Below are 26,389 nucleotides of genomic sequence, written 5' to 3'. Positions count from 1 at the left end.
CACACACACCACACCCACCACACCCACACACCCACACCCACACACCACACCCACACACACCACACCCACACACCACACCCACACACCCACACCCACACACTACCCTAACACTACCCTATTCTAACCCTGATTTTACCTGTCTCCAAACCTACCCTCACATTACCCTACCTCCCCACTCGTTACCCTGCCCCACTCAACCATACCACTCCCAACCACCATCCATCTCTCTACTTACTACCACCATCCACCGCCCATCATAACCGTTACCCTCCAATTACCCATATCCAACTCCACCACCACTTACCCTACTATTACCCTACCATCCACCATGTCCTACTCACTGTACTGTTGTTCACCCACCATATTGAAACGTTAACAAATGATCGTAAATAATACATACATACTTACCCTACCACTCTATACCACCACCACATGCCATACTCACCTTCACTTATATTGATGGGGCATACGCACACGGATGCTACAGTATATACCACTCTCAAGTTACCCTACTCTCACACTCCAATCCATGGCCCATTCTCACTAAATCAGTACCAAATGCACCCACATCATTATGCACGGCACTTGCCTCAGCGGTCTATACCCTGTGCCATTTACCCATAAAGCCCACGATTATCCACATTTTAATATCTATATCTCATTCGGCGGGCCCAAATATCGTATAAATTCCCTTAATACATACGTTATACCTCTTTTTCACCGTATACTAACCACTTAATTTATATACACTTATGTCAATATTACAGAAAAATCACCACTAAAATCACCTAAACATAAAAATATTCTATTCTTCAACCATAATACATAAACACTTTGACTTGAAGTACGAGCACTACCATGACGTCATTAACTTAAAAGTTCCTTAATATTACCATTTGCTTGACTGGATGCCACTTCAGAATATTTCGTACTTATACAGACCTTACATTAGAATAATATGCACCTCACTATTGTAACACTCTTTATTCACTAAGTTATAATATAGTAGTGGCTCACATTCATGCGGGTGTAATGTTTATCTGTAATATCGCCGGGATTTTCCACCGTTATATGATATATATATATATATATATATATATATAGGAATATGATATAATGTTATTCATTTTCTTGTTCTCTACCACCTTCGTCAGAGGGATGAAAGCATCTCTAAATATTATCATGTTTATGCTAAATCCTGCTATTGGACCACTATGCAGTAATATTCCAATTATTGGAACTATACCAAGTCTTAACCAGGGCGTACGGGCTACGTTAATATGTCTTCCGCTAGGAAGAATGTGCGCGGATGTACTATACAGAACACGCATTTATGAACTGCACATACGCCGTTAAATAGCAGCAAAGAAGATTGTATTTTGGTACAGTTGCAAGGTTAATACAAACCTCATGTGCATATATACATATTTATGCTCATATACACCTTGTCTGAATAATAATATGTCAAGGGCGGATGGAACTGCTATCTAATTTGTAAATACCATGCAGTAAAACCATAGGAACGTTTTGTAAGCTACATGTCGTTAAGAGCATAGCATCATTGCCTCAATACATGACATTAATACCAGCAGTAACGTATTTACTGCTTTACTTGCGTAGTTGATTACTGAAAAATTATCTAAACATTATTCGTACCATATTTTTGAGTCAAGGAATTTAACACGATAAAATTATTAGGAAATCCGATGTCAAAAGGAACTATACTTTCTAAGTATTTTATATTGTCTGGCGTTAGATCGATACTGAGAGCCTTAATGTTCTCTTTGAGATCCTCAATTTTTCCTCCTTCAACCGACGGAAAAAAATTTTTCGCCTTAGAGCGAACATAGGCAATAGCAATAGCAGTAACAGACTCAGTGCCATGTTCCTCAGCAATCTTGGCCAATGCTTCACTAATCTTGATTTCTGCATCTGTTTGTTCGGAGGCGCCAACGAAAGAACGAATACCCTCTCCATTCTTCCTCCGTTCCTCCATTGCTTTTTTACTCTGAAATCTTCCACCTCCCATGACATCCCATGGGGCGAGGGCCATACCGAAATGCCTAGCCATTGGAATAATATCACGCTCAAAATCTCTGTTCAACACGTTCCATTTACCTTGGTAGATACTAAAGGGAGTTTTACCATAAGATGTAGCGTAGTAGTTTGCCGCAGAAACAACCCAAGCAGGTGTATCAGATACACCCAAATAGAGGACCTTGCCCTGCTGGACCAGAATATGCAAACTATCCATAAATTCTTCGATTGAACTCATATAATCCCACCAGTGAACGTAAAGTATATCAATCCAATCAGTTTGCAATTTGCGGAGAGAATCCCTCACACTCACATGTAAACTACGCTTGTGATTACCACAGTAGTTGGCAGTGTTACTTTCACCTGCTTTATACTTTTTATCGCTTTTTATAAACTTGGTTGCAATGACAATTTGATCACGTAACCTTCTGGACTGTATCCATTCACCAATCCATTCTTCTGATTGCTCGTTTTGGCAGTTGTTTGCGGCATCAATGAAATTTCCACCTGCCTCGTAAAAAGTATCAAGCAATTCAAAAGCTCGATTCTTGTTCATTGATTTGAGAAAATCCGAACGTGCTCCATCGTATGAGACTTCTCCTAGGATTAACGGGGATACTTTAATAGCGGCAGTTTCAGAAAGAAATCGGAGGCGTCCTAACTTGCTAGATGAGTCGGACGCGGACCCAATCATTTTAAGCACGATGGATATGCTTCTTCTAGATGATCGAAAGAGTAATTGAATTTTTTCAAGTCATCATCGAAACCAGCAAAAGATTACGATATTATCCTTCTATTTACCGCAAAGTGTGTTGTTGTTATTATATGCATATTTGAGTATCGTGATCCCTTTTTTTAATCTATTTTATGCATGTAGGACATCTCGGCCGAGCGCAATAGAGGAACGGCCGAGATACTTATTTATACGCACCGCACCTATTACATTCCGCCTGCCTAACCATGCTCATTTTTTCAAATTGACGAGCAGGTTAAAAGAAACACTGCGAAATGTGAGGAATCTTTCCGTCTTGTCGAGTCTTAAAACAGTGGAAAAAACGTGGAGGATAACAGTGTTTCTTGTTTTTGGCTTGTTTTTTTTTTTTTAGCCTTTCCAAATATCCGTATTCTCACAAAGAAGGCATATCGCTCAGATTTTCACCTAATAAATCCCAGAAGGCATCAAAATTGTTGTTTTCCAATAGTTGATTTAAAGCCTCTTCTTCGCTGATATTGAAAAATTCTTCAGCCGTGTTTTGGGACATAGCGGTATTGGCTTTTATTGCGAAGGAACTGGAGAGAACTGCATCCTCCATCTGGCACAACAGAACTTGATTGAAACTCTGCAAACTCTGGCTGCTTATTAACTTTTGTTTGATTCTTCTCGAATTATTGCAGTCCAATCCCCATTTCAATCTCACGGCTTGTTGTACTTTTGGCGGTATTTCACCATCACTGGAAATCTTATCCCAAAACCCATTTGTCACAGATACTAAGCCGCCAACATCGATCAAATACACAACGTATCTAAACATGGGAACAGTTTGGTAAGCACCAAAGTAACTATCTTGAAGTTTTCCCTTTGCTAGATCCACTAAATGTGCCATTTGGTTACGAATGTGTTTAATAAGTCTTTCTAAAATGACAATCATTTCATCTTCTTTTTCATTATCGTTAGTGGATATACTGGAAGAGGCCAATTTTTTCTGACTTTCTTGCTTGTATGAAAACCTTAACAAAATACGACATTGGAACATCCAGATCCTTACAAGCATAAAACATATTTGTTTATCTATGATATAACCGCGACTCTCTAAAATGTTCCCTTGAAACTTATTCTCGAGATAATCAGATATCAACCCTGCTAGCTTTAAGTATGCATTGAAACTTTTCAAAGTAAGGAAATGATAGTTCTTTTCATATTCTTCCCAGTGCATAACACATTTTTTTTCAAAATGTAACGATAGGACATCAAAAATGTTTAAAAAACACATACTTCCCACAATATTTGTAAGAAATATTTCAGTTTTTTGAATATCCATGACATCGAGAACCGTACTTTTGCCAACTTTGATCGCATTTGGTTCCTTTTCATGAAGGGGTTGGTAAATCGAACTTGTAGGAAAGTTCTCAGCCATAAAATCTTCAGATCTTTTAATATTTCCTAAAATGTGGAAAAGCTGCGGATGTTGTATAACTGAAGTGCAATCAGACATTAGTTTACTCAAAATGACGTGAAATTTGTACTTATTCCAAACAATATCATTCATTTGCACGTTCGATTCACTCGCAGAACTTTTTTCATACTCTGAGGAAGCTTCAATATATTCTTCGAAGTCTGTTAAATATGCCTCCATATATTCACTATTTGATTTACCAGCATCACCTTCAGCAAGAGAAATTTGAAAAAGTAATGACTGAACTCCTAACCATAATATCCGTCTCTGCCTTATCACTTCTGGATCTTTGAAACGTTTGTACTTCGAAGGCTCATATTGAAGACCTAAGGTCATGGACAAATTTAAAAGATGGTGCAGAGTAAGCAAGTTAGTGGGGCTCAGTACACAATCGGGACTCTCGGGATCTAAATGCTCTGAAACGTAGAAATATAAAAGGCAAGTAAAAGTGTTCTCATTTGGATAGCGAAATACATCCAGGAGGCATAATAGTTTATGACATAAAAGAGAAAGTTTCCTGGCACTTTCGGAGGCATTTTCTTTTACCATTGAAAGAAGATTTGCATCCAATTTTGAATGCATCAAGGCCATGGCCATTACTATTGTAAGTAATGACAAAGTTTCTATTTTTTTGCGCACATTTTTAACTTCAGTACTAATTTTCCAACGATTATTGTCGTCTTGTAAAAGCAAACTAGTGAGATCGCTCTCAAAGAGTGAAATGTCCATAAAAGGATAGAAGGGATAAATATTTTGATAGAAACACCTCAAAAGTATTTCACAGTCTTTTTTTTGCATCAACACGTCTTCCACTTCAGCGATGAGTGACGGTAGAAGAGTCGAGAAGTTTTCTTCTTCCATTGAAAATGCATTGTATAATAACCCTAAGGCGGCAGACTGAACTCGAAATTGCTTACTATGTTCTATCCGTCTAAAAATGGCCTTTTCTATGAATGACAATGGTCCTAGTATACTTCTTGATGTGTCTTCACAAGGAATACCATTAGCATAATTGCTAAAGTCAACAAGCGCCATGCCGTACAACGAAGCACAAAGTGCCCTGATATACTGGTCATGTTGCGCCAGACTATGCGCAGCAAAAGGATAATCCAGAAATGTAACTAATCCTACTATAACTAGCATATCTTCGGCGTTCCATATCGACAGCGTAGCATTAACGACACCTTCAGGCACTTGTAAGGAATATCTAAGCCCAGTCCTTTCAAGTACAGGTTGCTGTTCGAAATTGAGCTTATGAGAGGAATTGAATCCATCAGAGTCGTTTGCTGCAACATTGGCAGATAAATCTGTTCTCTCTTCATATTCACACTGTAATGAATTTTGTTGGCATCGCGAGCAAGCAGGCCGCAGTTTATCACATTTCCGTTTGATCTTTTTGCATTGCAGGCAAACCAATCTTAACCGAGGTTTTTTTACTGTAATCGAATCCATCAGAGCATTTCAGCAGCCAATTTCATGTTCATTTGTTTATCTACCGCTTACATTAATAAAGTATTAATGAGTAACATTATTAGTAATGATGTCAAAATTTCGTTCTCAATGACTTGTAATAATGAGTGTAATAGTGATCTGCACGGGTCTTGAGTAGAAAATCTACCGAATGCAAAAATGTGAAGAATACACGCTACTATGTAAATCTTTATTTTTCAACTCATTTCAAACCATTGAACCATCCTCTTAGATAGCACAGTATATTAATATAGGCATTCTTTGTAAAAATTTGCGCTCTTCTCTTTTAAAATTGAAGTGCTTTAAGAGGACCTCATCAGACATGCTCGGACTCTAGATTTCGAAGTAAAAGCATGATTAACACTCTACCTTTCGGACGAAAATTGCATTAATGTACCTACTTAATGGGTATTCAGTTTTCAGATTTAATAGTTTGGCTTCGATACATATGAGTAGGCTAAGTATTAAGTTAAATCGCAGAACAAATGTAGACGTACTCGACATGAATGGGTAAAACCCTGCACACATTTCGTATTGAATAAAACTTACTGCTCTGCACTGTTGTCGAGAGATTCTAAATTTTCATCAAAATTTCCCTTAAGTTTAAGAAATATCCTATTCAAGAAATGAATGTCCCTATATATAGGTCATGTGACTACCGAAGAATTGGTTTAAGGTATACATACAATGCAAACCACTTTTCTCTTGTTATGTAATGGGTCATGATAAATTCCGAGATTTGACATGCATTTTAAGAGATTCTGAAAAATATTACGTATATAGACTATTTATGGAATTTCTTATCATAATCGACCAAAGTAAATCTGTATTTGACGTCTCCGCTTTCCATCCTTGTAAAGGCATGGCTGACGCCTTCTTCGCTGATCGGAAGTTTTTCCACCCATATTTTGACATTCTTTTCGGAAACTAATTTCAATAGTTGTTCGATTTCCTTCCTAGATCCGATAGCACTGCTTGAGATTGATACTCCCATTAGGCCCAACGGTTTTAAAACAAGCTTTTCATTAACTTCAGGAGCAGCAATTGAAACGATGGAGCCTCCAATCTTCATAATCTTAACGATACTGTCAAAATTAACTTTCGACAAAGATGATGAGCAAACGACAAGAAGGTCCAAAGCGTTAGAGTATTGTTCTGTCCAGCCTTTATCCTCCAACATAGCAATATAGTGATCAGCACCGAGTTTCATAGAATCCTCCCGCTTGGAGTGGCCTCGCGAAAACGCATAAACCTCGGCTCCCATAGCTTTAGCCAACAGAATCCCCATATGCCCAATACCACCGATGCCAACAATACCTACCCTCTTACCTGGACCACAGCCATTTCTTAGTAGTGGAGAGAAAACTGTAATACCACCACACAATAATGGAGCGGCTAGCGGACTTGGAATATTTTCTGGTATTTGAATAGCAAAGTGTTCATGAAGCCTCACGTGGGAGGCAAAGCCTCCTTGTGAAATGTAGCCGTCCTTGTAAGGAGTCCACATAGTCAAAACGTGGTCATTGGTACAGTATTGCTCGTTGTCACTTTTGCAACGTTCACACTCAAAACACGCCAAGGCTTGGGCACCAACACCAACACGGTCACCGATTTTTACCCCAGTGTGGCACTTGGATCCAACCTTCACCACGCGGCCAATTATTTCATGTCCAAGGATTTGATTTTCTGGGACTGGACCCCAATTACCAACGGCTATATGAAAATCAGATCCGCAGATACCACAGGCTTCAATTTCAACATCAACGTCATGATCGCCAAAGGGTTTTGGGTCAAAACTCACTAATTTAGGATGCTTCCAATCCTTTGCGTTGGAAATACCGATGCCCTGAAATTTTTCTGGGTAAAGCATTTTTTTTTTGTATTTTTCAGTGGTTCTATGTTTTTTTTTATTTCAATAATATCAAGCAACATCTAAAGCAGGTCATGTTCGTGCTTCTTTATATAATTTCTACTCAGAGTTTTGGTGCTCAATTAGTGACATCTGCTTTATCTTCTATTCCATTTTATTATGCGGCCGAATGATACTTTTCGGCCGAATATTGAGCGTCTCAGCCGACCCGCATTAAATGACATTGGGATTATTGCAAATGTTCGCCCTTCAACTCTTCCTTGCTTAACTGATAATTGAATCAAACCATTTCCACTCCACCCCTGAGAAAATTGCAACAAATAACACCGCCTTATCCTACAAATCTTTAGTTATTACCTCCTTAACACTATCCTTACTTTAACACTTACTCCATTTTCTGACTAATAAAAACATATACACACATAAGTAGGCACAGAAATGCAAATATTCGTATAACAGGAGACGAAAATTCAATATGGTTACTCTGACTTGTCGCTCGCATAGTCCCTGATCTACAGCATTAATCCAAAAAGAGACATGTGTGTAAACAACTCCGGGCCAACACACTGAAAAATAAAGAAATCAATTTATTTTCGTGGGAGAAATAAAAGCAACAGAGCCAAACGTATCAAACTTCAGCACTACTCATTAAGAATATATGCAATAATACTGGATAGCACTTTCAACTGCTTCCCCAGAAGGATAGCCTAGAAGAAAGTTTCTTTTCCGTTGTTGATGCACCTAAATAATGTCGTCTTGATCAAATATAGGCTTATAGTATTGATATATGTTTATATAGTCAACTGTATTTATATCAAAAAAAAAAAAAGATTTTTTTTTTATTCTTTCGTTATTTTTCAATGTCTATGGAAGTTCATTAGTAAAGGCATGTCTCTATTTTGGAATAGCAGTGTAGATACCGTCCTTAGATAGAGCACTGGAGATGGCTGGTCTCAATCTAGTGGAGTACCATGGGACACCAGTGATGACTCTGGTGACTTGTTCAGCTGGAATACCAGTCAACATAGTGGTGAAGTCACCATAGTTGAAAACAGCTTCAGCAATCTCAACTGGGTAGGTCTCAGTTGGATGAGCTGCTTGAAACAAGTAGTATTGAGCCAAATGAGCTCTGATATCGGAGACGTAAACACCCAATTCGACCAAGTTGACCCTTTCGTCAGATGGAGATAGAGTGGTAGTGGCTGGGGCAGCGGCAATACCGGCAGCGATGGCGGCAACACCAGCAGCGATTGAAGTTAATTTGACCATTGTATTTGTTTTGTTTGTTAGTGCTGATGTAATCTTAACAAGAAATAGTGAAATGAAAGCGCATACCTCAAAGGCATATAGTTGAAGCAGCTCTATTTATACCCGTTCCTCCATCTGTCATCACTACTTAAACGATTCGTTAACAGACGCTCATTTAGCACCTCACATATCCTCCATATCTCATCTTTCACACAATCTCATTATCTCTATGGAGATGCTCTTGTTTCTGAACGAATCATACATCTTTCATAGGTTTCGTATGTGGAGTATTGTTTTATGGCACTCATGTGTATTCGTATGCGCAGAATGTGGGAATGCCAATTATAGGGGTGCCGGGGTGCCTTGAAAAACCCTTTTACGCGCGCCTGTGAAGTTTCCGCTTTCGGTCAAAAAGAATATCCGAATTTTAGATTTGGACCCTCGTTCAGAAGCTTATTGTCTAAGCCTAAATTCAGTCTGCTTTAAACGGCTTCCGCGGAAGAAATATTTCCATCTCTTGAATTCGTACAACATTAAACGTGTGTTGGGAGTCGTATACTGTTAGGGTCTGCAAATATGTAAACTCTCGGCGAATGCCTTGGTGCAATTACGTAATTGTAGCCGCTGAAGGCGGATGGTATTGAGAGAAGTTGATGTTCAAAGTATCGTGTATGATAAAAATAGAATTGTAACCAGTTCGTAGTAGCAGTATTAAAACTTTGATTCCGAGATGTAATCCCTCTTTTCTAGCCAGATATGAAGGAAAAAAGTGTAAGGGTAGTTGAGAGCGCTACTTTATTTTATTCTATTTTAAAAATGTTCTCTAGGAGAGGTGTATTAATAGTTGGTACTCCATGTAGCTTCTAAGTCAAAAGAAATGTCTCTATCTTTATGGTAACGGTTCATCGTTAGAGCTCAATTGTGCTTCTTGGATGTATTTCCAAAGTCCCACGTTTAATAACCCACACAACATAAATGTCCTTGAATATAAAAAATTTCGAAAGCTCCCCGTAAAGAATGCTTGATAATCAGCTCCATCAAAGAAATACTTTTTGTTCTTCCAAACTTTTCCTCTCAGCAAATACATATTTATTTCCTTTGCAACCACTTTCTAGAGAATTCATAATAGTTGATAAAAAAGGCATTTTGTCTTCTATGTTCATAATTTCAATTCTTGAATTTTGGAAATCGTGAAATGTTTCGAGAAACCGCCTTCAATAATTAGAAAACAAAATAAAAGATTACAGTTAGGCCACTCAAAAATACAATTCAGATAAGAAAGGTGCGATAGTGGGGAATAAGAATTGGAAATCCGCTTGATAATCAGGGAAAACTTAAAGAACGGGGTGTTAAAAGTCTGTGAAGTATAGATCAAACTCGCACTAGCTAGCAATACTCATGAGAACCTAGGTGAGTGTAAAGCAGTGAACCTTCTTTAGAAAGCAGAGAAAAATCCTCCAAGTTAACAGTCTTCCATACTTACTCAGTATGGATCAAGTTCCACAGTTTGTCCACTTCTGTAGAATAAACTTGTAGTGCTTTTCCGATGAAAAGGGATAGAGTCTTTAAAAGACTTGATCTTGGCATTTTTATCCTCCTTCAAGCAGAATGGCTCCAGTAGAGTTGTTCTGAACGCTTCTGGGCAGTGAGCAGCATTGAAGAAAAAGTACTCAGCATTCCAAGCTTTGTCTTCATATAATTATAAATTAAAACTCATAGCCACCAATTTCCAGGTTTTGGTCGCAATATGCTGCAGAATCAATGGCTTGTTTCGTTACTATACTGGTCCGACGGAGTTTACTTTACTCTAAATTTGCTGAAATAGCAAGGCCACACGCCATACAATTAACAATAGTTCATTCAGTTGAAAGGTTTCCGAGATAGAAAGTGCGGTAGTAGAGAAGAACAATAAACGTATCAAACTTTGCGCAGTCATGGAATTTCCAGGAAACATTTTTAGGTTTTCATATGACAGCAGTTCCTGTCCGAGAGCTGTGCCTTTCTTGTCTCAGCTGACTAAGATGTCTCGGATCCGCCCGGCTGGCGCGCGGCTCCGTCTAGTGGGATAGGCTTTCAACACATAGGAAACCCTTCAGATGATGAGAACACATCGAATCCCAGAGAGTAATATCACCAAGAATAAAGCAACCATGATAGACAATATTACTAAGTGTTCCTCAACAGATATTGAGAAAAGTTCTTATAAAGCGGGCAGGCTTTTTTCTATTTTTTTCTTTTTCTTTATCTAGCTTAAGATCCTTCTAACCATATTCTATAAAATGGCAAGCTGAATACAGATTATCAACGACAATTACATATAACCTACAAACAGGCAAGTTGCAATTCCAGAAACCATGAAGGCTGTCGTCATTGAAGACGGTAAAGCGGTTGTCAAAGAGGGCGTTCCCATTCCTGAATTGGAAGAAGGATTCGTATTGATTAAGACACTCGCTGTTGCTGGTAACCCGACTGATTGGGCACACATTGACTACAAGGTCGGGCCTCAAGGATCTATTCTGGGATGTGACGCTGCCGGCCAAATTGTCAAATTGGGCCCAGCCGTCGATCCTAAAGACTTTTCTATTGGTGATTATATTTATGGGTTCATTCACGGATCTTCCGTAAGGTTTCCTTCCAATGGTGCTTTTGCTGAATATTCTGCTATTTCAACTGTGGTTGCCTACAAATCACCCAATGAACTCAAATTTTTGGGTGAAGATGTTCTACCTGCCGGCCCTGTCAGGTCTTTGGAAGGGGCAGCCACTATCCCAGTGTCACTGACCACAGCTGGCTTGGTGTTGACCTATAACTTGGGCTTGAACCTGAAGTGGGAGCCATCAACCCCACAAAGAAACGGCCCCATCTTATTATGGGGCGGTGCAACTGCAGTAGGTCAGTCGCTCATCCAATTAGCCAATAAATTGAATGGCTTCACCAAGATCATTGTTGTGGCTTCTCGGAAACACGAAAAACTGTTGAAAGAATATGGTGCTGATCAACTATTTGATTACCATGATATTGACGTGGTAGAACAAATTAAACACAAGTACAACAATATCTCGTATTTAGTCGACTGTGTCGCGAATCAAAATACGCTTCAACAAGTGTACAAATGTGCGGCCGATAAACAGGATGCTACCGTTGTCGAATTAACTAATTTGACAGAAGAAAACGTCAAAAAGGAGAATAGGAGGCAAAATGTCACTATTGACAGAACAAGACTGTATTCAATAGGCGGCCATGAAGTACCATTTGGTGGCATTACTTTCCCTGCTGACCCAGAAGCCAGGAGAGCTGCCACCGAATTCGTCAAGTTCATCAATCCAAAGATTAGTGATGGGCAAATTCACCATATTCCAGCAAGGGTCTATAAGAACGGGCTTTACGATGTTCCTCGTATCCTGGAAGACATTAAAATCGGTAAGAACTCTGGTGAAAAACTAGTTGCCGTATTAAACTAGATGACGAACAGATATTATTTTTCTTTTGTATACACAGTTATTACGTATGTTAGAGTGACTTGGTTTTTTTTTTTTTAATGAAATTGTTTGTTATTGATCACGCCTTGTAGGGGAAACAGATGAGAACAGTGAAAATCATAACTCATTATGTGATTTGTTGTGCGTCACCCTTCCATGATTATATATCCTTACTATCTACTATCCAACTACTACATATCTATTGAACTCATATGTACCAAGCACATAAAATTATGCACCTATTTCCATTGGCAAAGACTTGGCGAAATTTAATACACTGTAATAATATCCGGCGAAGCTCTTTAAGAATTCTTACCTATAATAGCGGCTCGCTGTCCGAACGATTGCGCCGCACTTTTCTGCCTCTTACATTCCCTTTTCCTAAGGCGATAAGCAGGCTGAATGGAAACTACGATATAACGCAGTAGAGGTCCCCCAAGAGCTGGAAAGAAAATATTGGTTTGATAGCCAGCACTATTCTATCCAGTGGGCTCTTGTACCATTTTCTGTGGTATGGCTTTGATTCAACTGCATACGTAGTTAACGCGATCAGCCGCACATGGGCATTATCATTTTCAGGGGTACTGGTAAACCCTATTGTTTAGAAAGAATACCTGGTAAGCGGGTCTGTCGAGTCTTTCCCACTAATTTTGAAGAAAAAATCTTTACCTAGTTTGAGAATAATCGTGGCGTTCGTAACATCACGAGGTGAGAGAGACCAGTTAGGTAAGGGTATGCCAATAAAAGGTTATTGATACTTCAACGAATCTTCATATTAAAAGTGCCTTCACCAGAATAAAATTCTAACGTCATCCTAAAAAGCATCAATTGGACATAGTGAGGGAAAGTTTTCACCATTTAAAATCTATTCTGCAGAATACCATTCTAGACTATGATCCCTTAAAGATTCCCATTCTTTAAATATACAAATCAGGTTCAACAGCGTATCTTTATGGTATTATCGTACTACTGGCGACATTAGCAAATCCAAGTATCCTAACTAGGTTTCTAGTCTTATCTCTTGGTTTTCTCCATTAGATGGTAAACACGTTACCTTGATGGCTGTACAGGAAGTGAACATGGTCAACTCAAAGTCACCGGACTCAAAATAATTGCAATTACCTAGACTGGATATTTTTAGAATATTATGAGAATATTTTTAGAATACTTGCAACCCAAAATATATTTAAATGCCGCCAATTTGCAACCAAAAGATTATCCGCTACCTTTTTTTTAGTCATTGAATTGTAGCATAAAGTTCCGAGCTTTGAAAAAAAACTTTGAACTAAGAAAAGGTAAGAGATCCTCAATTATGATATTACTTCATGCCATATATACTCTTTGGGTAATTATACTACTTCCGCTACTCAATGCAGAGAAATTTGTCCCAAAAGTAACGGAGGCTCCTATAGAAACATCATTTAATCTAGTGAGTTTTGATGATTCCAACACTTCTATCAGATTAGATGGTTGGGGGGTTGTATGGATAAGTTTCGACGCTGGAGAAAATTGGGAAACGGTCAAAGAAATTGAAGAGCGCATTTTCAGATTTACTGTTGATCCTTTCCATGGACAGGAAAGAGGTTTCGCTTTTATATGTGAATCACCCAAATTCTACATTACCGACGACCGTGGGGAGTCATGGAGGGCTTTAACTATACCCTCATCAGAAGAATATTTAGATGGCGACTGTTTTATAACTACTCATCCTAGAAACAAAGAACTTCTTATTGCGAATTGCTATAGCTATATGATAGACGCAGACGTTTTATATGACCCAAGTGAAATTTACTTGAGCAATGATGGGAATCCTTTTTTAAAATTAAACCTTCCTTGGAAAAGAAAAAAGACGACGATATAACAACTTAAAGCTGTCATTTCATTAAGTCTAGCAAGGATTCTGACTTTACTGGTAATGATACTTCGATACTCTGTTTGTTCTCTAACCGTGAATACGATGAAGAATATCGCTTAACTGCTACCTACACACAGTTGGCTTTCAGTAGTGATGGAGGCAAAACGTTTAAAGATTTTGATGAATTTAAAGATAAGATTGTTACTCAATACAAGATATTGAAGTCATATGTGGTCGTTTTAACGCAAGATGACGGGCATAACGAGATGTCATCTACGGACATCTGGATATCCAATGATGCATCTACTTTTCAAAAGGCACAGCTGCCTACTCAATTACGGCACGTCAAAGTGATTAAAATTCGTGAAGATTCTATCGGAAGGATCATCCTTCTTATATCGACAGAAATCACAAATGAGGAAAATGCTGATCCAGATCTCTCAGAGATTTTCATATCAGATTCGCAAGGGTTGAAATTCTCACCTGTTGAATGGACACCAAACCATCAGTTTGGAAATTTTAGGCTCACTTTTCCTGATTTCTTGAAAGGGACAATATTTGGATCGTTTCATCCTTCCATTGACTATTCTAATCACCAAGTAAACTATACTGAAAATATAGCCGGAGGAGAAACCAAAATATCCGTTGATAACGGCCTCACATGGTCAAATTTGAAAGTTGTTGATGAAGAAAATGCCGATTCGTTCGGCTGTGATATCACTAGGCCTGAGAGATGTTCACTTCAGGGTTATTTTTACAATCTAAAACTTTCAAATCCTTCTGCTGGGATCATATTAATGACAGGTTCTGTTGGCGATGACAATGAATTCGATCGGAAGGACCGAAAAACTTTCATTTCTAGAGACGGTGGTCTAACATGGAGGGTGGCCCATAATTCTTCTGGATTATATGCTACTGGTGATCTGGGAAATATTATTGTATATATCCCGTCTCCTTCATATAAAGATGGTGATGTACAATCCAAACTTTATTTTTCCTTGGACCAAGGTAGAACATGGAATCAATATGAGCTTGTTGACGCTTTATTTTATATCCATCCATTAGAGTTGATTAATACAACGCCAGATGGATCAGGCTCAAAATTTATTTTAAGCGGACATCTCATTACTACGGCTAGTCAAGAAGGAAACAACACCAACATCTCATATATTGCAAGAAGTGTCCTGTATGCGATCGATTTTTCTGCTGCATTTTGACTATAAAACGTGTGAAGAGGAAGATTTCGAAGACTGGAATTTGGCAGATGGGAAATGCCTTAATGGCGCCAAATACATGTATAAAAGGAGGAAACAGGACGCCCGTTGTTTGGTAAAAAGGACATTCAAAGATATGATTTTGCATGAAATACCTTGTGACAGTTGTACTGAATCCGACTACGAATGCTCTTCTGAATTTGTTAGAGATGCAAAGGGTGACTGTATACCAGATTATGATCAGATTGCCCTTTCCGATATATGTGACAAAGCTAATGGCGAAACTGTATCATTAGAGCCATTACAATTAATTAAAGGAGATAAATGCAAAAAGCCCATGGAAATTGAGGCCATGAACATTCCATGTGAAAAAATCCTGAGGGAGAGCTCGAATGGTAAGAAAATAGCAACCATTGAAAACAAGTTTGACTTTGAAATTTAATTTTATCAATATTTCGATACAGTTTTGGGTGAATCTTTTATCATGCTTAAGTCAATAGAAGATGCCTACATACCTCACGATATGATGAATAAACAGTAAAAATGTTCGACACTGACGACAAAAAATTGACACTATTCGGGACTGATGTCATATAGAAACATAAGGTCTTACTATTTCGTTAATTTATTATTGTGATATGTATTTACAGTGTAATATGAAGTTGTGTTTAAACTATATTTTAATTCCAGGGTTTATTTGTTTGGCTCTATGAGTAACATTTTCTCAACTCAAGACAGAGGATGCTTTTCTATGATGGCTAAATTGCCTGAAACCAGACAACTAGGCATGCCACCAGATTTTGGTGATGAAAAATTGTGAATCAACCTTAAATCCAGAACATAATAGTATACCTTACCAAAGATGGTGGCGGAACGTTTACATAAATGCTTGGTAATGCAGTTCATTCTGGGTTAGCGGGCTCATTTTTCAAAAATCCGTCAAATGGGGATATTTGCTGTATGCTAAGTAAAGGAAAAGTTTTCGCCATCAGACGACTTATATGAAAACGCCAACGAATTATCCAGTTTCACGAGTCAAGGCGGTAATTTTGAAATCGAACAAGAAGATGCTCACACGCCTGAACGAAACACATGTCACAGATAACCAAGACTGTCTCTAGCAACATTCCAGACGCATTGCGAGCTCGAAGTTCCGCTCAAAAGGTTGATTGGCAGCAGCACGCATCGAAGACAAGTGGGTAATCTTTTTTACGCATAATAAATGGCTGTGTCTATTTTTTATTAAGAGAAGTAAGCATAAGGATTTTCTCAATATTGTCCATTATCCGAGGCCTCCATTACCTTTGTATGAATATAATCGCCATGAATATAATCGCCATTGTAGTTCGCCAAGTGCCGCCTTTCTTTTCTTCTATCCTCTTATCTTCCGCTTATTGGCACAGGAAACGTAAAAATTAATAATCACCAGTTCCAGTCATTTTGAGTTATAATCGTTTACCCTCCCGACAAAGATAGTAGCTCGATTCAAGAACATGAATTTTACTAATATTCGTACTTTTTTAGTTTCTGCTACTATTAATCGGTTTTGAATCCTGTCTTCATTTTGTGAGGACAAAATTTAGTAGGTGTGTAAAGTGGTATTTAAGATTCGAGTCTGGGTGCACTAAACAATGATAGACTGATCAGTACATCTTCAATTTACTATATATAGATTTTTATTAGTATTTGTTTGCAACAATTCAACGGTTAGTGTATGTAGACTATTGAATATAACGAAGATAAACAAAAAGAAGGGGAGCGAAAAAGAATTGTCAACAAATGTTTATCGATATCTGCGATAAGGTTCTGCAAACAAATGCCGCTTACGAAAAGAATACAAAAATAAGAGAATACAAGGTTATCAGCCGTCGAAAAGCACATGCTATCGTGTCATCATTTCGTGAACTATACTTCTAATGGTGTCTGCACCACAAATACCATATACACATTAGAGCATGACGATGAGTACTTACTTTTCTTGACTGTACAGCCACAGATGTTGCAGTGCGTTTCAAAAGTTCCAGCCCCACGTTTTGCCAAGATAAATTAAAAAAAGAACGTGCATATGAATATGACAGTATTGAGCATAGTCTTTTTGACAGTATCCCCTAAATGCCAGAGTGTCCGCATGATTAATACTTTTCGCGGCGCACGTGCATGACGGTAAAGAAAGCAGAGAATCAAAAGAAGCAGCACGTAGTAATAGCGGCGTAGAATGTTGTACCCAACAGCAATGATGTTAGAATAATAGGGGTTATATGATTGGATCCTACGGTCTTCCGCGTTGCCGTTTGGTGCCACATTTATCTTCATATTCATGAATTTCCTTACTGGACCCCCACCTTAGCATGGATTGATTATATAGGCATATGGGCATTCCGTCCACTGTATCGTAGGATTATTTTCCAACATTAGTTAACTTAGTTCTCTGGTTAACCTAGTTTTTCAATCTGGCTATCTTAATTCTTTGATGAGGGACATCTGCTGGAAGACATCCAGAATGTGTCTGGATGAAGTAGGAAACTCGTGAATATATAAACCCCGATGAATGTAGTTGTAGCAGATGTTCGTTACAGTATTTATTATCTGTTTCTTGTGACTAGTCAACCAGCCGCAGACGTGAGTTGATCTTTTTGCTTATAATCAAAAAAATAGAATAGGATAAAAAATGGAAGACAAAGATATCACATCGGTAAATGAGAAGGAAGTGAACGAGAACACTAATCCTAGAATAATAAAATATGATGCCGAGAGGCGTGCAACCCGTACTGAAACCTCAAAGAAAGATAAATGGAAAAACATAGTTACAATCATTGCGTCCGGTTTTGCTCTGATAAGTGATGGTTACGTAAATGGTTCAATGAGTATGCTAAACAAGGTTTTTGTTATGGAGTACGGTAAGAAAAACTATAGCTCAAAAGTGTCGACTAGAGTTTCCAACGCAGCCCTAGTTGGTATTATTTTTGGCCAATTCTTTATGGGTATCGCTGCTGATTATTATAGTAGAAAATCTTGTATCCTTGTGGCCACTGCTATCTTGGTTATTGGTAGTGCTCTGTGTGCTGCCTCTCACGGTACTACTGTACCTGGCATGTTTTGGATGTTAACAGTTATGAGAGGTTTGGTAGGTATTGGTGTTGGTGCAGAATATCCTACCAGTACATTAAGTGCTAATGAGTCTGCTAATGAATATACCACTACCAAAAGAGGTGGTATCCTGGTTATGGTGACAAATTTGCCACTAGCCTTCGGTGGTCCATTTGCTACGATCATCTTTTTAATCGTCTACAAAATCTGTTCAGGAACAAAACATTTAGAGGCGATCTGGAGGACTGTTTTTGCAATAGGGTGCTTCTGGCCATTGAGTGTGTTCTATTTTAGATGGAAGACTGCTACTACAGAAGTCTATGAAAAAGGTAGAATCAAGAGAAATATACCATATTTCCTAGCATTGAAATTTTATTGGAAAAGGTTACTTGGTACATGTGGTACATGGTTTATGTATGATTTTGTTACCTTCCCAAATGGTATTTTCAGTTCAACAATTATCAGTTCCGTTATCAAGGACCAAAATGATTTAGTAAAAGTGGCAGAGTGGAACTTACTGTTGGGAGTTTTAGCTGTACTGGGTGTACCAATTGGTGCTTATCTGTCCGATCGTATTGGTCGTAAATATACGTTGATGTTTGGTTTCTCTGGGTACATCATCTTTGGTCTAATCATTGGATGTGCGTACGACCAATTGAAAAAAATCACCCCCTTGTTTATTATCTTCTACGCATTCATGAATATGTTAGGTAATGCTGGACCAGGTGATATGCTTGGTGTTATTAGTAGTGAAGCGTCAGCAACCGCTGTTAGAGGTGTTTTCTATGGTTTATCTGCTGTGACTGGTAAAATCGGTTCTGTAGTAGGCGTCGAATGTTTCCAACCCATTAGGGATAATTTGGGTGCAAGATGGACTTTTATTATTGCTGCAATTTGTGGTCTTATTGGTATCATTATTACATATTTCTTTGTTCCACATTCTCTTGAAAGCGATTTAATGAAGCAAGACGTTGAATTTCACAACTATTTGGTATCCAATGGCTGGACTGGTAAGATGGGATTTGATGAGACAGATGAAGAATCAATGGTTAGAACTATTGAAGTTGAAGAGAATGGTACTAATTGTAGTAAGAAAAACGCAGAAATAATTTCAGTCAGACAGGTCGATCAAAGTTGAAATTGGTATCGATTTCTTCCTCCATCCTTTAACCTCAAAATTTCTTTTTCTAAAGCGTTAATTTTAATTTATTATGATGCAGCTTACTCCCAAGAGTGCATGTAATGTTTGAAATATATTCATTGTTCTTGAAACTGAATATTATTATAAAACGATAAAATTGGGAATGGAAATATATGGTATAGCGTAATATTTTTTTTTTAGTTATTCTAAGTAACTTTTACATTTCAAAAGATTTACTAAAAGTTTTGTTTGAGCATTTGTTTGTTTTGTTATAATCCTTAGCTATTTTCGGTGTCTTAATGAGAAGGAAATTTTACGACTACAGAAATGATGCAGTGGCGATATCATATGCAAAAGAAATGTAGGAAGTACTCAGCTCTATTAAAATGGGGTGTGTTAGTGTAAATGATACAGATCTTGAATTGTATATTGTTTTGATTACGTTAAAACTCGTTACCATAGCTAACCTAGAAATAAGTGCTTTGGAACACCATGTTGAAAACCTTTTATTAGTCCAAAAAGTTTCACAATTCTAACATAGGATGGCAGTTTATTAACACTTTTTATATTTGTTTGTGACTTCCCGCTACAAAGTTGTGCTTTGGATCGTTCAATGTTTCGATTAAACTTTCTTTAAAGGTTCCAAAATTGAAATAGCTGCGCTGAAACTTAGTTTCATCAAAAGTACTCACACCTTTGCAAGACTACCAGGATCTTTTATCTGATAAGCTCAAATTACCATATTGCTTAATTTCTTACTACTTGTTATAGTGAAAAGAAGGAAAATATTCTGTATTTTTTGGCATTTTCATAATATCTGTGTTTAGAAGTCCTAGCGTCTTAGAAAGTACTTTTTATTGCAATAAGAATCAACTATCATCCATTGATCAGTATTCATGTTCCTAGTAAATTATAATTTACAGTGTAAAAAGATGACATCGATATTGGGAAACAATCATCAAATTTAATGGAAGTTGAGATTCAAGAATTGATAATTTTTTAAATAGGAGAAGAGCTATATTTGAGACAGAAGAAGAAAGATAATATAATATGTAAAAATATCAATCCTATTTTGCGTATTCCTATGTTGGTGGCCCATGCCTTGATCAATATTTTATCTTGGGATGGGTAATGAGATTCCATTGTTGGCAAAATCTATATTATTAGGTACACCGGATATAGAAGAACTCGTCTTATGTTTACTTATTGCATTCATATATTTATTTACTCCACATTAAGGCTTTCAAAGCCCTATTCGCGTCGTGACGCACTGAATGTCATCAAAAGGCGGCCTGGAATGTAAAGAAAATCATAAGCCGTAAGAGATCTCCGAATAACGGTAAATTTAATATACAAAAGTATTATTGAAGACTTATGGAACATGGAACCTTTATGGGGCACAAGGTCCATTAATATTCATTATTTTTCAGATGACGATGGACGCGAACGCGGCGGCAACCTGGGTGTCACCGAATAACGTGATAAAAAATGCTTCCAATCGGATTTGAACCGATGATCTCCACATTACTAGTGTGGCGCCTTACCAACTTGGCCATAGAAGCTTAATTGTATGAATATTTCTATGTTACCGGTTGAATAAACCTGGTCTCAAATAAAATTGGTAGAATGACCTAGAATGACCCATCCGCCGCGGAATCGACGTCGGATTTGCGCTTGACAATTCTATATGCAAATTTAGGAAAGTAATCTGCAGATGCGGAATTGGTGAATTTTTATATTATTGTGGGGTTGCATTGTAGATAAAAGTAATAATATTAGGTATATAGAATATACTAGAAGTTCTCCTCGAGGATATAGGAATCCTCAAAAGGGAATCTATATTTCTATATACTGATATTACGATTATTCCTCATTCCGTTATATGTTTCATTTTCCTACCACATTATCAATCCTTGCATCCAGCTTTCTCTAACTTCGTTGACAAATTTTCATACCTTATGTCATTGTTTAACACAGTATAATGATAACACATTGGTAGTGTGACTACTAGTTGATAGATGATAGTTGTTTTTTATTCCAACATTTAGGAAAAAACGCTAAAGTGTGTGGAAAAACATTTTCTTGTGCAAATTCCAACTAAAGGAAAAGAAGAGAGAAAATAGCTATTTACCTCAACATTTAAAGGTATTAATAAATATTAATTAATGAGGTCAATTAAATTTGTTTTTTTAAAAATTAAATTATCATACCAAAACATGATAAATTATATCGCCATATACGAAAATGTTGGTGACATGTAATCTAAATAATAACTTTATCGCAGTAGAAAGACATATTTCTCTCAAAGTTTGCAAAATTATGTTGATCATAAGTCTCTTCTTATATAAATGTCATAGAAATTAGTATAAGATTAAGAGAAAATGTCACTACATTATATAAACAATAGCAATTGTATAAACACATAGAAATATGAGTATATAAACAAACATTGAGAACAAGAGCAAGACGATGGGGAGTTTCAAATAGGATAGCTATACTGACAACATTCAGTACTCGAAAGATAAACAACCTCCGCCACGACCACACTCTATAAGGCCAAATGTACAAACACATCTTCCCAATATCCGTCACCACGTACTTCAGCATAATTATTCGTCAACCACTCTACAAAACCAAAACCAGGGTTTATAAAATTTTACTGTTGCGGAAAGCTGAAACTAAAAGAAAAACCCGACTATGCTATTTTAATCATTGAAAACGAATTTATTTAGATCTCATACGTTTATTTATGAACTACAAATTGTTAGTATAGGATATATTTAAGTTTGATTCTCATATTACATACCCAAACTCTTACTTGAAGTGGAGTAATGCCACATTTCTTTGCAACTTCTTCTTTTTCCTTGGAATTAAGGCTTTGCTTTCTTCTAAAAACCTGTTCTAAAAATGCCCGTGCTTGGGGTGATATTGATGATTTTCCCTTTGGGCTCTTCTCTTTTTTAATGTGGTGGTATATTTCTAACCTATTGTTAGAAATATTTTTGTGTAATGTATGTTGCTCTACTTTAGTCAAATTACTTTCCATTATAAACTGAAGTATTGTTAGTAAATTGATTCAAAGGCTATCCTTGAAATGAAAACATACATTATAAAGATTATTAGTATTGAGATTGATTTCATCAATCTCAGTACCTAGAATGTTAAACAGAGTTCTGTTTATGTTTTCCGCCATACTACAAATATCATCCATGTTGTCCTTCTTGATTTTCTTTGATATAAGGAGATGTATTGTTTTACTTTTCCTTTTTGGAAGTTTTATACAGTTTCCCCGAAAGAACAAAAATCAAGAATAAAAAGCTCTTTTCTATTTGCTGTAATTTACCTAAGTTACCAGAGAGTGTAACAACAGAAGAAGAAGTTGAATTAAGGGATATATTAGGATTCTTATCTAGGGCCAACAAAAACCGTAAGATTAGTGATGAGGAGAAGAAGTTGTTGCAAACAACATCTCAACTCACTACTACCATTACTGTATTACTCAAAGAAATGCGCAGCATAGAAAACGATAGAAGTAATTATCAACTTACACAGAAAAATAAATCGGCGGATGGGTTGGTATTTAATGTGGTAACTCAAGATATGATAAACAAAAGTACTAAACCTTACAGAGGACACCGGTTTACAAAAGAAAATGTCCGAATACTAGAAAGTTGGTTTGCAAAGAACATCGAGAACCCATATCTAGATACCAAGGGCCTAGAGAATCTAATGAAGAATACCAGTTTATCTCGCATTCAAATCAAAAACTGGGTTTCGAATAGAAGAAGAAAAGAAAAAACAATAACAATCGCTCCAGAATTAGCGGACCTCTTGAGCGGTGAGCCTCTGGCAAAGAAGAAAGAATGAGCCCGAAAAACAAATATGTATATATCTGTGTAGAATATATATATATATATATTTCGCAAAAATACATAAACAATCAACCCTCTCCTCAGACACTACTAAGATGTTTGTACTGATAGATAATGTCCTCGCCTACCTTCTTGAACAAGATGGATAGCTCTGGTAATTTCTAGATTTGTATATGACGATAAAATTTTTGTTTTTCGGAATCGAGAATCTTCGTAATGCTAAGTATAAATTTGTAGTTTTAACAAAAACCAGGAGTACCTGCGCTTATTCTCAAACGTATTAGTAAGTAATAGGTATTACTTCAAAAGGAGTCTTAATTTCCCTGATTTTAGTTTAGTACATGATCTATTGCTTTCAAATATTTTTATGGAAGATTAAGCTCATAACTTGGACGGGGATCGTTCGTATTTTATGATGTATTGATAGAATTAAATAAAACGTTTCTACTTTTTTTCAAGGTTGATGGGTTTTTGCAATATAATAACATTTTTTATATTTAGGTATTAAATTGCGATTTAAAAAATCAAACATTGTTTAATAAAAAATTGAAAACACTGATAGAAAAAGTAAACAAATAAATATATATATATATATATATATTGATACTATTTATAAAATTATTATTGAAAAGTTTTGTTTGCAAATGTGGACGAAAAGAAATGCGATTTAGCTTATATTTCATGATGTGAAGGATTATTTGACCTTTCTATATGCAATAAAAAGGGTACAAGATACGTAATGTTAAAACTTTTTTGCACTGAAACTACAGTTTTTTTAAGTACTAGTGGGTTAGAGATTTGCAACTATTTTCTTCTTGTATGATATTACCGATACAATACTACAAAATTATTTGTACACGCTTTGGGGACATCATGTATAACAGCGATAGTGCGAGGATTTTATAAAACTTTAAATTTTTTTTAGAGCAAGTTCGTTTCCATAATCTTATATTATATTTTAACAATCTGTTTGTACATAAAATTCAAACTCCTTAAGTTTTTTTTATGTTGACGTAGTGGATTACGATCTAGCCTATATACAACAAGGTAGTAAGTTTAGTAAGTTTATTGGACCCTTCTATATGTTATGTAAATGTAAGAATTACATAGTTACCTTTTTGTACATAGAAACTATAGTTTCTTAAGTACTACCGGATTAGAGGTTTGTTATTATATGTTTTCCTTGTGTAAACATATAATAGCAATACTGAAACATTACTCGTATTATGCTTTTGGGTTATCACGTTCAACAAGGAACTCTACCAACTCTAGTTTTAAATTGATTATTAAATGGATTGGATGTCGCGAAGCATTACAATAAGTAGGATCTGAAGGTTCAGTAACTCTTTTTCATGACGCGTTGTTTTCTTTATTTTTTTCTTATCTGACACATGTAATTATTCGGTTTCCTTGCTCTATATAATTTAGCGATAGTTCTCTAGTCATTGCTTAGATTTTATATGAGGAATGTGTGAAAATTTTGGTAATTGTTGGGATTCCATTGTTGTTAAACGCTATAATATAGGTATACAAAATGTACAAGAAGTTCCCCTTGAAGATATATGAATCTACAAGAGAGAGTCAATATTTCTACATAATAATAATAATAATAATACTACTGTTATTTCTCCTTTCGTTTTCTATGTTTCATTATCTTATCTCATCACCAATCCTTGCATTTCGTTTCCATTAAATTTAATGACTGTTTCTCATTTCTTATGACATTTTCCTACATCTTATAGATGATATACTAGTAACGTGAGTACTACTATATAGATGATATCAGGATTTTATTTCATCGGCATAGTTACTACTGCTTCTACCATTGAAATCATCAAAAGTATGTATTTTTGTTGAATTCAAAGAAGTCAATCTTATGTCTAAGTTACCCCACTTGCTTGTTATAAAAAGCCTCCAGACTTGATGTATATAGCCATTTTTTTTTTGTAAACATAACAATATAATATTTGGGCTTGTCATGATATATTTCTTGCTTAGTAAATAGACGTATGTATTTAACTAACTTTTGGAAACGTTGTAAGTTCCATTAATAATTTTGGTCAACATAAAGTGGCGAGAAAAACGCCCTGAAAAAACCTTTGTGGTGTATACACTCAATGTGGATGTTGCTTTAAAATGGATTGTAGTGTTATCTTCACGCACGCTTAAATCATTGCAAAAAGTTTTTTTTAACGTAAGTGAAAAAAGACACCAATGCAGTTTTATTAGTACCTGCCAAACAGATAATCGATCATTTATGAGGTCTTTTACTTCACATTGAGTTTTTGTAGCTCAACAGTCTATTTATCAAATATACTTGTTGGAGACCTTACAAAAGTGTCTTTCTACATCTCAACTTAAAGTGATGAAGTTGACAAGGGTCTTACTCTGAAATTCCATCAGAGTAACTACGGTAATCTATATGGATTTCTGTTGGTCTTTAGAACAATCTCTGAGGATGAATTCAAGACTCACCTTCCAGTACATAGTAATCGTAGGCCCTTGTCTGTTATTGTAGAAACTTCTTCGTTGAATTTTAATAATGTGAGACGGAAAGAAATACAACCATATGAACAATTTTTTTAATTGTTAGTTATCCTGCGAACTGTGAGGACCAGTTTAATATATGGGAGGAGTTGAAAAAAATACAGTTTTAAGACTTTAAGCTTTCACGCAATCACTTACATTCTTTTGTGTGTATGCAGGCTATAGCTATCATTGAAATAGTAAAAGAAAGCAACTCCCGTCACTTTTACCATTGGTTCTAGAATGGGTTTGCAGTATGAAAAAAAATGAACGTAAAGAATATATTTCAACTGTCATTTTTAGCCCATTTCGAAGAATGATTGAGCACCGTCATTGATCGCTTAAGATGGCTAGCTTCAACATAGCGGAGTACATTGGAAAATCAGTGATCATTCTGTTGACTTCGTTTCAAATAA

General features: G+C 36.5%; 12 protein-coding genes and 1 non-coding gene across 13 annotated transcripts, besides 9 other annotated features; 7 read left to right on the top strand and 6 right to left on the bottom strand.

Annotated features, from left to right (window-relative positions):
• Positions 1-838: a telomere (TEL03R; Telomeric region on the right arm of Chromosome III; composed of an X element core sequence, X element combinatorial repeats, and a short terminal stretch of telomeric repeats).
• Positions 433-624, top strand: YCR108C (uncharacterized protein; the record flags this gene model as incomplete). The annotated part of the gene is made up of 1 exon (NM_001184543.1): positions 433-624. One exon carries the CDS (start codon positions 433-435, stop codon positions 622-624), a length of 192 nt encoding a protein of 63 aa, NP_878059.1.
• Positions 742-814: an origin of replication (ARS319; Highly-active subtelomeric autonomously replicating sequence; initiates replication in ~90% of cell cycles).
• An 801-nt stretch (positions 839-1,639) lies between the features above and the next one.
• Positions 1,640-2,731, bottom strand: AAD3 (putative aryl-alcohol dehydrogenase; the record flags this gene model as incomplete). Its single annotated transcript, NM_001178814.1, has 1 exon — positions 1,640-2,731. One exon carries the CDS (start codon positions 2,729-2,731, stop codon positions 1,640-1,642), a length of 1,092 nt encoding a protein of 363 aa, NP_010032.1.
• Positions 2,732-3,164: 433 nt separating this feature from the next.
• RDS1 (Rds1p) lies at positions 3,165-5,663 on the bottom strand (the record flags this gene model as incomplete). The annotated part of the gene is made up of 1 exon (NM_001178813.1): positions 3,165-5,663. The coding sequence occupies one exon, from the start codon at positions 5,661-5,663 to the stop codon at positions 3,165-3,167; it is 2,499 nt and encodes an 832-aa protein (NP_010031.1).
• An 802-nt stretch (positions 5,664-6,465) lies between these two features.
• ADH7 (NADP-dependent alcohol dehydrogenase) lies at positions 6,466-7,551 on the bottom strand (the record flags this gene model as incomplete). The annotated part of the gene is made up of 1 exon (NM_001178812.1): positions 6,466-7,551. The coding sequence occupies one exon, from the start codon at positions 7,549-7,551 to the stop codon at positions 6,466-6,468; it is 1,086 nt and encodes a 361-aa protein (NP_010030.1).
• An 894-nt stretch (positions 7,552-8,445) lies between these two features.
• On the bottom strand, positions 8,446-8,820 carry PAU3 (seripauperin PAU3; the record flags this gene model as incomplete). The annotated part of the gene is made up of 1 exon (NM_001178811.1): positions 8,446-8,820. One exon carries the CDS (start codon positions 8,818-8,820, stop codon positions 8,446-8,448), a length of 375 nt encoding a protein of 124 aa, NP_010029.1.
• A 2,333-nt stretch (positions 8,821-11,153) lies between these two features.
• YCR102C (uncharacterized protein) lies at positions 11,154-12,260 on the top strand (the record flags this gene model as incomplete). The annotated part of the gene is made up of 1 exon (NM_001178809.1): positions 11,154-12,260. The coding sequence occupies one exon, from the start codon at positions 11,154-11,156 to the stop codon at positions 12,258-12,260; it is 1,107 nt and encodes a 368-aa protein (NP_010026.1).
• Positions 12,261-13,590: 1,330 nt separating this feature from the next.
• Positions 13,591-14,139, top strand: YCR101C (uncharacterized protein; the record flags this gene model as incomplete). Its single annotated transcript, NM_001178808.1, has 1 exon — positions 13,591-14,139. One exon carries the CDS (start codon positions 13,591-13,593, stop codon positions 14,137-14,139), a length of 549 nt encoding a protein of 182 aa, NP_010025.1.
• A 260-nt stretch (positions 14,140-14,399) lies between these two features.
• Positions 14,400-15,350, top strand: EMA35 (Ema35p; the record flags this gene model as incomplete). The annotated part of the gene is made up of 1 exon (NM_001178807.1): positions 14,400-15,350. One exon carries the CDS (start codon positions 14,400-14,402, stop codon positions 15,348-15,350), a length of 951 nt encoding a protein of 316 aa, NP_010024.1.
• On the top strand, positions 15,322-15,789 carry YCR099C (uncharacterized protein; the record flags this gene model as incomplete). Its single annotated transcript, NM_001178806.1, has 1 exon — positions 15,322-15,789. The coding sequence occupies one exon, from the start codon at positions 15,322-15,324 to the stop codon at positions 15,787-15,789; it is 468 nt and encodes a 155-aa protein (NP_010023.1).
• Positions 15,790-18,015: 2,226 nt separating this feature from the next.
• Positions 18,016-19,572, top strand: GIT1 (Git1p; the record flags this gene model as incomplete). Its single annotated transcript, NM_001178805.1, has 1 exon — positions 18,016-19,572. The coding sequence occupies one exon, from the start codon at positions 18,016-18,018 to the stop codon at positions 19,570-19,572; it is 1,557 nt and encodes a 518-aa protein (NP_010022.1).
• An 858-nt stretch (positions 19,573-20,430) lies between these two features.
• Positions 20,431-20,663: a long terminal repeat (Ty1 LTR).
• A 401-nt stretch (positions 20,664-21,064) lies between these two features.
• YNCC0014W lies at positions 21,065-21,137 on the bottom strand. Its single transcript has one exon. It is a non-coding gene; the product is annotated as a tRNA-Thr (tRNA).
• Positions 21,138-21,290: 153 nt separating this feature from the next.
• Positions 21,291-21,618: a long terminal repeat (Ty1 LTR).
• Positions 21,587-24,233: a sequence feature (HMR; Mating-type cassette - right; unexpressed complete copy of the mating-type genes, silenced by the Sir2 histone deacetylase and its associated SIR1, SIR3 and SIR4 proteins; mating-type switching involves replacement of the Ya or Yalpha sequences present at the MAT locus with either the a or alpha genes located at one of the HM loci in a process stimulated by the HO endonuclease; sequence replacement occurs by gene conversion, leaving the donor unaltered).
• Positions 21,720-21,801: an origin of replication (ARS318; ARS that becomes active if the nearby ARS317/HMR-E silencer is deleted; active in only a small fraction of cell cycles).
• Positions 22,300-22,786, bottom strand: HMRA1 (Hmra1p; the record flags this gene model as incomplete). Its single annotated transcript, NM_001178804.1, has 3 exons — positions 22,300-22,329; positions 22,382-22,627; positions 22,682-22,786. The coding sequence occupies 3 exons, from the start codon at positions 22,784-22,786 to the stop codon at positions 22,300-22,302; spliced, it is 381 nt and encodes a 126-aa protein (NP_010021.1).
• HMRA2 (homeodomain mating type protein a2) lies at positions 23,083-23,442 on the top strand (the record flags this gene model as incomplete). Its single annotated transcript, NM_001178802.1, has 1 exon — positions 23,083-23,442. The coding sequence occupies one exon, from the start codon at positions 23,083-23,085 to the stop codon at positions 23,440-23,442; it is 360 nt and encodes a 119-aa protein (NP_010020.1).
• Positions 23,927-23,983: an origin of replication (ARS317; ARS that fires extremely inefficiently and late during S phase; fires late and inefficiently compared to other origins in the genome; active in only a small fraction of cell cycles).
• A 220-nt stretch (positions 24,234-24,453) lies between the features above and the next one.
• Positions 24,454-24,699: a long terminal repeat (Ty5 LTR).
• A 209-nt stretch (positions 24,700-24,908) lies between these two features.
• Positions 24,909-25,248: a long terminal repeat (Ty1 LTR).
• Positions 25,249-26,389: the final 1,141 nt, after the last annotated feature.

Source organism: Saccharomyces cerevisiae, chromosome III (genome assembly GCF_000146045.2).
Source record: "Saccharomyces cerevisiae S288C chromosome III, complete sequence".
In the NCBI taxonomy this organism is placed as follows: Eukaryota; Fungi; Ascomycota; class Saccharomycetes; order Saccharomycetales; family Saccharomycetaceae; genus Saccharomyces; species Saccharomyces cerevisiae.
The sequence above is the reverse complement of the archived record's forward strand: the minus strand, read 5'-3'. Positions and strand labels throughout refer to the sequence as shown.